At 44.1% G+C, this 12,348-nt stretch overlaps 1 protein-coding gene across 1 annotated transcript in view; it reads right to left on the bottom strand.

The window, feature by feature from the left end:
• Positions 1-12,348, bottom strand: part of GPR158 (G protein-coupled receptor 158) — a 158,702-nt gene that overhangs the window by 25,729 nt on the left and 120,625 nt on the right. The window contains exon 6 of the mRNA XM_056857477.1: positions 6,265-6,374. Coding sequence (XP_056713455.1) covers positions 6,265-6,374 — 110 coding nt within the window. The remainder of the gene's footprint in view (positions 1-6,264; positions 6,375-12,348) is intronic.

The following is a 12,348-nucleotide window of genomic DNA, read 5'->3' as shown; positions in this document are numbered from 1 at the left end:
ACAGCTGATCTCCAAACTACAAAGATCATGTCCCCTGGAGAAAATGGCAGGAATATAAGGCATCCTATCCCATTGAGGAGGAGGAAAAGAAGAAGAAGAGTTGGTTTTTATATGCTGACTTTCTCCCACTTAAGGAAGAATCAAACTGGCTGACAATCACCTTCCCCTCTCCTCCCCACAACTCACACCCTGTGAGGTAGGTGGGGCTGAGAGAGCTCTAAGAGAGCTGTGACTAGCCCAAGGCCACCCCGCTGGCTTCATGTGGAGGAGTGGGGAAACCAACCTGGTTCTCCAGATCAGAGTCCACCGTCCCAAACCACCGCTCTTAACCACTATCCAAGCCCCACCTTGAGGTTGGTAACCTACTTTACTCTTATATTGGTCTACTAATAAGGGAGAGCATGCAGGGGGAGTTATTTTCCACACTAGCACTGTTGGATGGGAGACTCCCCCCCCCCCCGCAAAAAATCTCTGCCCCTAAAACCTTCTGGCTTTCAGCTGCCTTTGTTGCAGATAGATAGATATCACCTATCTCCTTTCTCTGGGTTAGTCTGATCTGGACTAGCGAAGCAGAAATATAAATTGGAATAAATGTAACTTGAATTGGATATCTAGCTTAAAGTATCACAGCTATCCATTAAGACTGTGCAAAGTAACTGATTATTATTGGTTTTTTGTGATATAATTTCTTGCCCCTTTTTCTTCTTTTTCATGCTGACTCCCCATTTTCTGGTCTGTATCTTGGTTAGGGTAATAAAATTGGTGCTGGTTAAGTGCTTATCTCCCTTCCATACTTTATCTGAGCTTTATTGTGTTAAACCATGGGTTTGTGTATACAGACCAAAAGATTCCATTCTGCCCCTGGACCTGTGGCTTGGTTGTACATATGCAAGTGACACTTTAGCATGACAGACCTAAAACAGGGACTGATTTAGGTAACAGCATGGGCCCTGACCTGGATGGCCCAGGCTAGCCTGATCTTGTCAGATCTCAGAAGCTAAGCAGGGTCAGCCCTGGTTAGCATTTGGATGGGAGACCACCAAGGAATACCAAGGTTGCTGTGCAGAGGAAGGCACTGGCAAACCACCTCTGTTAGTCTCTTGCCATGAAAACCCCAAAAGGGGTCGCCATAAGTCGGCTGCGACTTGACAGCACTTTACTCACACACATGGGACTCAGCTACAGGATTATTTACTTAGCAGATTTTTATACCACCTCTCCAGAGTCCTGCTTGAGAATCTCTGTATAGAGCTCGTGTCTAGTGATAGTTTGATTTTGCAAAAAAAAAATATGACCAGAAATCAAAAACATCTTGTTCACAATGCCTGTTTTCTCTCCTGTTGTGTACCCCATACAGCCACATTGATTGCATTTGTGATCAAAACAAGCAGTACTGCAAATTATTTTGTGCTGCTGGCAGCATTCATTGTAGCACTCATCAGGTAGCTGCTGCTAGGTCATGCTCATCTTGTGTTGGCTTTCTTGGATAATGAATATCCCAGGGTTATCACAGGCATCATTTAAAATCAGCTGCATTTTAAGAATCCACAATCAGAGGCATAAAGTCAATGGCATTCATCAGTTAATGGCAGTCTCATACTGGTGGGTGCTCAGAACTTACTGGACATAACTACAGTTCCCAGAAAGCAGTCTGAGAATGCAAAATGTATTTGCAACCCAATTTGGAATTCTCAGTCAACACAGCTTTGGGAGTTGTGCAGGTGAAAATGGGTAAGTCTGGAATACTGGCGAGAGAAGCCACACGGCTTTTATACCCATCATCTCCACCCAAGCAAGACTGAGATAACGGAGTAGAGCACTTGTTTTGCAGGGGGTATTTTTTTCTTGTTGGTTGGTTTGGGCTGATGTGGACAGGGGTAGACATGAGAAAGAGCTGAAAGAATATGCATGCTGAGAGTATTTAGAACAACTCTGTGCTTGGCAAAAGGCAGACATTTATGGAGTGTTTGAGTATACTGCTCTCAATTTGCAGTCACGTTGTAATTCAAGCAGAGAAATGTTCTCCTATCAGTATTAACACTTGCAATATTCTCTGTATAGCTTAGAGCATTTCAGTGACTGCTATCATTTAATTTACCATTCATTCATTCACTCACTCACTCATTCATTCACATATTTAACTTGGCTTTACCCTGAAGCAGGTAACAGTATTGAGGGTGCAAGTCTCCCAATACCTTCCTGCTCAGAAGCAATTCCAACTCTGACTCGAACCAATGGGATTTATTTCTCAAGTTTTTGCCGTCACATTAAAAAAAAAGTCTCGTAAGACATTTTTCACCATGAATGCACGGTTTGTGCACTTTGGTGCAATGAGAGGGAAATTACCCTGCAAAAGAGAAAGGTAAAATTAACAGGAAAAATAATACTGTGGGATGCAAATATGTGAAAATCTATGACAAAGGAAAGATTCTTTCTGCTCTGATTAACCTTAGCTTGGCTAGAATCTCTGCTAACAGAAAGATACTCCTGTGTCAGTCTACATCTCTATGTATTATGCATGCTATTGATTATTTTCACTTAAACAGATCAATGAAATTCAAGCTTTGGTCGGTATGAGCCCCTTTAATTAACAGCCTTGTGCAGCTTTAAAAATAGAAGGCCATATCTAATTAAAGAAAAATAAAATAAAATAAAAATTGGATCAAAACCTTCACTTATGTGTCCATTGTGTTAAAAGAGAATCTTATGCAATTCAGTGTTTCAAGATAAATACGCATTATGGCTATATTAATTGAGTGTTGATAAAATCAGACAAGTAATTAGATTAGGAGAATATATCTACTGTAAATTGCCAACCTCTGTTCTAGCAGATACAGAACCATAAGTCTAGATGGTAGAGTTGCCAACCTCCAGGTGGTGGGTGGAGATCTCCTGCTATTACAGCTGATCTCCAGCCGATAGAGATCAGTTCACCTGGAGAAAATGGCCGCTTTGGCCATTGGATTCTATGGCATTGAAGTCCCTCCACTCTCCAAACCATGCCCTCCTCAGGCTCTGCCCCCCAAACCCTGCCAGTTGCGAAGAGGGACCTGGCAACCCTACTACATAGTCAGATGTTTGAAGGAAACTGGTGGAATAAGCAATGGATACAGGAATCTGAGGAAGGGAAAGCAAGAAATAAAATTAAGAACTTAGGAATAGAGAGTGAAGAGAGCATATGGTTGTCAATTTGATCTTCTATGAGCTGAAAAAGCCAGAAGCAGCTTCTACCATTACTGCAGCATTATGACCCTGCAATCCTAATGAGGTAGTCAGGGCTAAAACATGCTGTGGTAGAAGGTGATTATGTTAATTTCAACTAATAAGCTGGTTCTCTGGCTACAGGCTCCCAGCCTCTAATAGACAATTTGGAGAAAGGTTCGTCATCTTTTGCCTCTTAGCCAAACTCAGCCTTCCGTCTTCCGACCTAGTAGCTCATGGCTTTAGGCTATTTAATAATGTGCTAATCAGGAAATCCTGTATACCTGATGAGATTATCTCTTAGTGCTATCACATTCTTAACAGCTTTAATGTAAAGGTATGTGCAGCGGGGACAAATCTTCTCATTAGGGGCAGCTTTTAATGCCACACTTCAAGCAGTTTCTCCTTATGTTTCTAATTCTACAGAGGAGGTTTCTGCTTCTAACTGAAACAGTGGCATTGCAAAGAAGAACACCTTAATATTCTGCACAACACTGAACTGTAAGGTTCATAATAAGACTGGGGAAGGGAAGCTCCAGGTATGCATGGAAACGCATATGCAGGTAATCACATCTGGGCTTCAAATTAGGGGGTTAGCCTACATTTTTGGCTAGAGTTACACTTGGGTATCAGCCGTTGAAACCCATGGGACATGCTTGTATCTAACCGTGAGCACCACGGTCTCCAACAGTGTACAGATGGTGAGGTCAAATCGAAAACAACCCAAAGGAAAACAGTCAAATCAGTTCTTGCCTCGTGTTCCGCCAGAGCTCAGAGTGACTTGCCTATGATTCCTAAGCGCTCTCTCTCATCCAGGCAGTGCTCAAAGCCAGAGGCACTTAACCTCATCATGCATTTCCCAGCCACCAGCGTGGTGTAGTGGTTAAGAGCAGTGGTTTGGAGTGGTGGAGTCTGATCTGGAGAACTGGGTTTGATTCCCCACTCCTCCACATGAGCGGCGGAGGCTAATCTGGCGAACTGGATTTGTTTCCCCACTCCTACAACACGAAGCCAGCTGAGCGACCTTGGGCAAGTTACAGCTCTGTTGGAGCTCTCTCAGCCCCACCTACCTCACAGGGTGTCTGTTGTGGGGAGGGGAAGGGAAGGTGATTGTAAGCAGGTTTGAGTCTCCCTTAAGTGGTAGAGAAAGTCGGCATATAAAAACCAACTCTTCTTCTTCTTCCCCTTCTCCTCCTCCTCTTTCCCCACAGGATACATCCCACAAAAAGCTGGGATTCCACATAGTGGTTACATTGCTGGTGTAATACTGCTGAGTAACTCTTGGGAGGCCAAGTCAAGAAACACTAGCATTGGCAGAGATGCCATCTGAAAAAAGCAATCTGGAATGTTAATTTGTGAGTAAGCAGCATGACTTCCTGCATACGAATTTGCTCATGTGTAGGCACCTCGGGCCACATCTGCCCACCTACTTACGCACAGGATCTCCCCTGCCTGTTGTGTCACATGACAGGCTCCAACCACATTAAATCAGGTAACAACATTGTTTTCCAACCTAGTAGAGGCCACCTTGAGGTTTATTTATATACCTACACATTATGAAAATAATTAGGAGGATAACTGAAGCGCGAACTGAACTCACTCATGCATCTTTACATCTCATATGTCATAAAATCAGCAGAGGTCAGTGGTAAAGCACATAATGTTGCACGTGTAAAGTGCCAAGTGTGATCCTTGGCATTCCCAGTTAATAAGACCTTCAGGGGGCAGGGTTGTGATTGACTTCTGCCCGACACTTTGGAGAGTCATTGCCAACCAAAGCAGGCACTGAGTATATGGACCGATGGTTCAATGCAGTGTGAGGCAGCTTCACCTGTACTAGGTTCAACCTCATTAGAATTCAGCTGTCACTTCACAGGTTCCAATGGAAAGCGGAAAGATTAAAAGCCCTCCGTGTCTTTAAGCTACTAATTCTGTAACTTAATCAGTGACCTCGAGCTGTGCCATCCCATTAACAGTTCTGGGAATCATTTACAGCGCCTCCTAAGCAGTGTCACATTCTCCTAAGCCCGTTGACTTCAGTGGACTTAAGACAGATGCAACCATAATATTGTCGAAGGCTTTCACGGTCAGAGTTCATTGGTTGTTGTAGGTTATCCGGGCTGTGTAACCGTGGTCTTGGTATTTTCTTTCCTGACGTTTCGCCAGCAGCTGTGGCAGGCATCTTCAGAGGAGTAACACTGAAGGACAGTGTCTCTCAGTGTCAAGTGTGTAGGAAGAGTAATATATAGTCAGAAAGGGGTTGGGTTGAGCTGAATCATTGTCCTGCAAAAAGTATCAAAGGTAATGTGCTAATCATTGTCCTGTAAGTATCAAGATAATAAGGTTCATAATAAGACTGGGGAAGGGAAGCTCCAGGTATGCATGGAAACGCATATGCAGGTAATCACATCTGGGCTTGTATCCTGAAGTGATCTGTTAATGTGTGAAATCCAAAGCTAATCTGCATGGCTATTGTTGACTGTAGTCTTTGTTAGTCTGGAGGTTTTCAGGACAGGAAGCCAAGCCTTATGCATTCTTAAACTTAAATATATTACTCTTCCTACACACTTGACACTGAGAGACACTGTCCTTCAGTGTTACTCCTCTGAAGATGCCTGCCACAGCTGCTGGCAAAACGTCAGGAAAGAAAATACCAAGACCACGGTTACACAGCCCGGAAAACCTACAAGAACCAGATGCAACCATGCTTAAGATTGTTTCCTCTGAAGCTTATGTAAGCTTGGCAGTTCTTTTTCTTAAGAACGTTAAAAGAGATTAGCAAGTAAAGATCATAGTGTGAATGCATGTATGCCAAGCAAAATAAACATATTTTGTAGGCATTATTGCAAAATTGAACCGGAACAGATTTTCCAATCCAACCTGGGTCTCCTGGATCTGTTCTCTGGATTGAGTCCCATTGCTTCTAGTGAGCCGTTTGATCAGAATGTAGCTGAACATTAAAAAGTTCAATTGTTCACACAATTTCCCCCCCACCATTCTTCATTGCATTTTACCATGCACAATGACAAGCACACACAGCAATGAAAACAACATATGTAATACCTGTGCAGTTTGAGTGTAATCGTCCCATAAGCAGTAGTAAATCCCAGAAGACGGACCCATCGTAGGAGAACACAGCGAAATACACTTGGTTCAAAATATAAAATGATAACCTGTAAAAACAAAAGGACATTAGGAAGATATAGGGCAACTTCAGTTGAAACGCAGAAGGGTTTTGTGTTTCATCTGCAGAATAAATTGGTAAAATACAGGACCATCAGTTTTTTCCATATACACGTCTCCGAGCTGTGGAATGGAGATCCCAGAATAGTCCTCACATCAGGGCCTAATTAAATATTACCTAAGTTAAAGCTTCTTAAACTGTGGGTCGTGACCCCATGTGGGGTCGCATAACTGAATGTGCGAAAAAACTGGCAACTGTAAATGGTAAAATTATATGCACACCAAGGAATTGTTTTAAAATAAATTTCTTTATTATTTATTATCAGTCAATGTTTGATTTGTATACCTATTTTACATACCTACATACCGGAGTTGCGTAAAAATTTCTCAGGCGATAAGGGGTCGCGAGTGGAAAAGGTTTAAGAAGCCCGGACCTAAGTGACATGTGGAGGGCACCAAGACTCTTCCTTGACATTGTTTTGGTTCCATGTTGCAGGAAACACAGGGGCGGGGGAGCCAATTGCATGGTTTATCCAGATTGCAGTGATCCTTCTCAAGCCAATGCTGATGTTTTAGGAAGTGGCCATGTGACCTGGGAGGCACACATGTCACCGGACATGTCATCAGCACAGCAATGTGGAGCTCAGCACTAAGGAAGAAATGCTGAAGCGGCTACCACCTCACTTAGGTGACGTCACTCATTTCCAGTGACGAGTTCACTGTAGGTCTGCATTCCTGTGTTTCTGGTACAACCTTCTGCACAGAATTGAGCTCAGGACAACCGGCTCTCCATTGGAAACTAGCTGTGCAGTGAGTTGATAGGCTTGGACCTTGTATAACACATGGGGAGGGGCTGTGGCTCAGTGGCAGAGCCACTGCTTTGTGTGCAGAAGGTCCCAGGTTTACTCCCCGGCACCTTCAGCAGAAAACACCAAACAGTAGGTGATGTGAAAGACCTCTTCCTGAGTCCTTAGAGAGCCCCTGCCAGTCTGAGTCGGCAAGGCTGACCTTGATGGATGGATGGTCTGATTCAATGGCAGCTTCATAGTCACGTGTGTGTTCATTTCCCATCTCTTATCTGGAGACAAACCAGATTTGCCTTCTGAAAAGAAAGCCCTGATAAACATTTCACCAGATAAAAATGCTAAGGTCTTTAAAAATGTTTCTGAAAGGTGAAAGGCTGCCTTAAGCAGAAAGGGAAGGGGGAAAAGGAGTGAATTTGGAGCTAGGCATTTGTGCCATTCATGAAAATGCAACAGAAAGAAACTGCACCCATTTCTGTAGGAGGAATACTTTTGTATGCTCCTATACACTACTATACACATCAATGGACGACAAGAGTCACTGGAAAAGACAGTCATGCTAGGAAAAGTTGAGGGCAGCAGGAAAAGAGGAAGACCCAACAAGAGATGGATTGACTCAATAAAGGAAGCCATAGCCTTCAATTTGCAAGATCTGAGCAAGGCTATCAAAGATAGGACATTTTGGAGGACTTTCATCCATAGGGTCACCATGAGTCGGAAGCGACTTGACGGCACTTAACACACACATGCACTACTATACACTCAGTGTATGCTATACACCCATACACTCAATGGTGCTTTCAGTGTCATATTTGAAAGCACACTAAGCACTTCCAGAATGAGTTGGTAAGCAGGAAACTACAAGGGACACTGCCACCTCCCAAGAGCCTCTGGCTACTTTGCACATACATATCTCTTGTCTATTCTGCTGCAGCATTTCTATTCTGTCCGAGTCCTATTGTTTGCTCGCAAATCACTGAAGTCCACAAGTCCAAAGACCCGTTTTTTAAAAGCTGAAGCATTTCAGGAGTGAGATTCAGGGCCGCAAAGTAAGTGCGCCTCTATCAGGATGTATTTATAACTGCTACAGCAGATCAACAAGCATTTGCATGCCTTCTTCAGGTCTCCTGGCTTCCTCTGAGAACAATTCCTTAAATCCAGCTCAGCCTTCAGCTCCTTCTCCCTCTTATATTGTCCATCTCCAAGCCATGTTTGTTTCCTGTCTATGTCAAACCTTCCTATTCATTAGCTGTTGCTACTGGCTGGACCGGTGCTTTGAGCCCCTGTAGCTTTATGCTAGGAAGGAAAGTGGCAGAGCTCGATCACATCAGATCTTGGCAGCTGAGCTGGGCCGGTACTTGGATGGGAGGCCACCAAAGAAGACTCTGCAAAGGAAGGTGATGGCAAACCACCTCTGCTTCTCATTTGCCTTGAAAGCCCCTTGCTGGGGTCGCCATAAGTGTGTTGTGGTTTGACAGCATTTACCTACATGCGTAGCTTCATGCTTCTTGGCTCCTGGATCAGATGCTGGACAGTTCCATCAACCCTCCACCTCCATGACCAGGCTGCTGCTCTTTCTTTAGGTCAACCAAGCTGGAATCTACTTTCTCCACCATGGATGGACCACATATTTTGTGCCTCATAGCCTTGGAGGTGTGGAAGTAGGCCCCAAAAACATGAAGGGGGTTCACCTTCAGCCACAGCAGCATGGGAGGTGCTTTTCTGTGATGGCACTCCTTGTTACACTAGCCAAGTGTGTATGAAGGAACTGGATGGGCAGGGGCAATGACACACAGTTCTTTCCCCTGAGATTAACATAAGAACATAAGAAAAGCCATGCTGGATCAGACCAAGGTTCGTCAAATCCAGCAGTCTGCTCACACAGTGGCCAACCAGGTGCCTCTAGGAAGCCACTAACAAGACGAGTGCAGCAGCACCATCCTGCCTATGTTCCACAGCACCTAATATAATAGGCATGCTCTTCTGATACTGGAAAGAGTAGGTGTGCATCATGACTAGTATTCATTTTGACTAGTAGCCAAGGTGTTGGTGTTCATCCCAGCCATGCACCATTTATTATTTTATTCACTTGGGAAATATATATGCCACCTCTTCTGAGTCCTGCTCAAGGTTGCTTATAAGTAAAAATAATACCATAAAATCAGGGAAAAAACCCAATAAATTATCAACATATAACCCAAACAAGCCATAAGTATAAAAACTGCATAAAACAACCACCAAGCACCCTACAAAAGATCTATTAAACCATGCTCAGACCAGAGGCAGACCATCATAACTCCTAATTAAAAGCCTGAGTAAAATGAAATCTTTTGAGTAAAAGACAGTATAGTATAAGTCAGGTGAGACTCACGGGAGAAAGACATTCTAAAGGCGAGGTGCCACCACTGAAAAGGCCCTGTCTCAAGTTGCCACTCACTCACCACTGAAAGTGAGGGCACAGAGAGGATCAGATCTTACCTGAGGGGCTTGACAAGATTTGAAGAGATGGTCCTTCAGGTACATATTTACATAAGCCTGGCTGATTTCCAAGCTATAGTCTTTTGGAGTTGCACCTTCTAAACTTGCCTTATTCCAAAACTCATGATTCTTTCTTCCTCTAAGTCCCTAAGTCTAAAGTATAGGGGCGCTTAGCCACAAGTCGAGCCCGCTCAACTGTAGCTAGCTGTATGCTAATATTTACCGAAGGAAGAAAACCCCACTATTTATAACATAAAACAAGCACCCATGCTGATGTGTACATTAAAGCAATAAACAAACCTCCTGCAAGCCCGATTCAATTATCAGCTGCTTGCCCTGCTTAGCCCCAAAATGAATGTTTTAATAAACCATCTTGGAAGGAAAGTTATAGCATCTTAGCTCCTGCAGAGCTTTTTAATCAAGGGCTTTTCCTTGAGAGCATTTTTAGAACGCCCAGCCTTTTCCGTTTGTTTGCCCTGTACATTTTCCAGGCAGAGACCAATGCAAATCTGCTTTACTATGCAATGACAAAGACAAAAGGCTCAACAGCTGCCCAGACGTGTTCTCTGGGCAAAAGCTTGCACAACAGGAGGGACCAAGAACAGCCCCTCAGCTTGCCAACCCTGATGAAGGCAGAGATGGGGTGGCCTTCATGTAGGGTTTCCCGCTTCCAGATATTAGCTGGAGATCTCCGGTTATTGCCCCTGATCCCCAGCAAATAGAGATCAGTTCACCTGGAGAAAATGGCCACTTTGGCAATTGGACTATGGCATTGAAGTCCCTCCCCTCTCCAAACCTGGCCCTCCTCGGGCTCCAGCCTAAAAACCTCCCGCCGGTGGCGAAGAGGGACCTAGCAACCCTACCTTCATGATTCTGAGGCCCAGGGCAAAAGTCCAGGATGGGGCCCTGGAATCACTCCCTCCACCACCACCACGCTGTTACCCCCTCCTCCAAGGCTAAGCAAGGACTGGCCCTTGCCCCATGCAAGGTTGGCGGGAGCCACCGGGGCCACCAGAATAGGGTTGCCAACCTCCAGGTACTAAGGGAATAAACATCATGAGGGCTCCACGTAATGTACCAGTGTCTAAATAAATAACACAGCATTGAATTAATACACTATTTAATGAGCATTAATGCATGCTCCAATCCTATGAAAATAACCAACAAAAAACAAAAAACAAATTATATGCACATCCTTGTGCTACAGTGTAACATCAATACAACAACTTTGTATCAAAAAAACCTTATGCAACTAATTGCGTCAAAAGTTGCATGTACAATCTTTCCACGAAGGGTGACTTGTAAGGTATAAGTCCATATGAGGTAAATTGCAACTTTGTCACTCCGCAATGCGGTCCGAAAAGTTCACTGCAAGAAATGTTCAAAAACCGATCAGGAGGAGTAAACGGAGAAATACTTGCGGCAAAGCCATGCAGGTGAGTGCAACCAAGCCCCTCTGGGGATCGGATTAGGAGAATCAAAGAAGAGAAAAATCATAATGGAGGATGTGTAACCGGTCAGGACACGTTTCGATGGCTTCATCAGCTCAATATATACTCATTGTCCGGAGAGATGCTGATCCAAAAATAAAACTGAATTTTTGTGCGTCCGGTATAATATTTTCAATCATGGATTGCATTCATAACTCCCAAAGGGTTGTATTTTCATGCTCCATTCCTCTCTCTAATGGAGAAAATGGCTGCTTTGACAATTGGACTCTACGGCATTGAAGTCCCTCCCCTCCTGTAACCCTGCCCTCCTCAGGCACCACCTCCCAAACCTCCCACTGGTGGCAAAGAGAGACCTGGCAACCCTAGAGAGAGGACACTCAGATTGCCACTAGGATTGCCTCTGACCACTGGTGGGAGATGGGAGGGTAGGGCTGCCAGATCAAGGTTGGGAATCTCCTGGCAATTTGAGGATGGCGCCTAGGGAGGTCAGGGACCTCAGTGGGGGTACAATACCCTAGAGTCCACCCTCCAAAACATCCACTTTCTCCAGGGGAACAGATCTCTGTAGCCTAATGAGCTATAATTCCAGGGGGATCCCCAGGTCCCACCTGGAGGCTGGCATCCTTAGAGGATACCCATTTTGCAAGCAAGAATTCAAAATTTAGGTCAAGCTCTTCTAGATCTACCTTAAAGTTCCATACTTTTTTTAAAAAAAATCTTTGAGCAACAAAGCCTTTTCATGCCACAAAGCAGGCTTGGGAGGGGGGAAGATTCTGACTTTCAAAAGCCATTGGCTACAGTTTGGGAGACACACACTCAAAGCCGCCTGGCTTTGCACAGTTCTTTGTATTTTGGCCCATACATGTGCTCACTCATCCATAATATGTGAGAGGGAGGCACGCACTAATACAGCTAGAATGCCCTGAAAATAACAGCAGGCATTCTCAACTCGATTTTCTAAAATAAGCTGGTTAGGTAACTTAAGACATTTTTAGTCCGTTCAAACAAAATTCCAGCTTCTGGTTACTTCAGATGCAAGAAGTTAATTACAGGAGAGTAAACTGTGGGAGAGGAGGAGAAAATCAAAGTGTGAAACTCTAATTACTTTTCTAGCTGTACTACGGAGCAGGTATTAAAGGGGGAAACGGTGTCCTTAAATGTCATCCCTCAGCTAATAAGTATCATAATAATTAATGGGGTTTCCAAGGAAAGTTGCTTAAGGTCAGTTCTTT

Source organism: Euleptes europaea, chromosome 11, assembly GCF_029931775.1.
Source record: "Euleptes europaea isolate rEulEur1 chromosome 11, rEulEur1.hap1, whole genome shotgun sequence".
NCBI lineage: Eukaryota > Metazoa > Chordata > Lepidosauria > Squamata > Sphaerodactylidae > Euleptes > Euleptes europaea.
The sequence above is the reverse complement of the archived record's forward strand: the minus strand, read 5'-3'. Positions and strand labels throughout refer to the sequence as shown.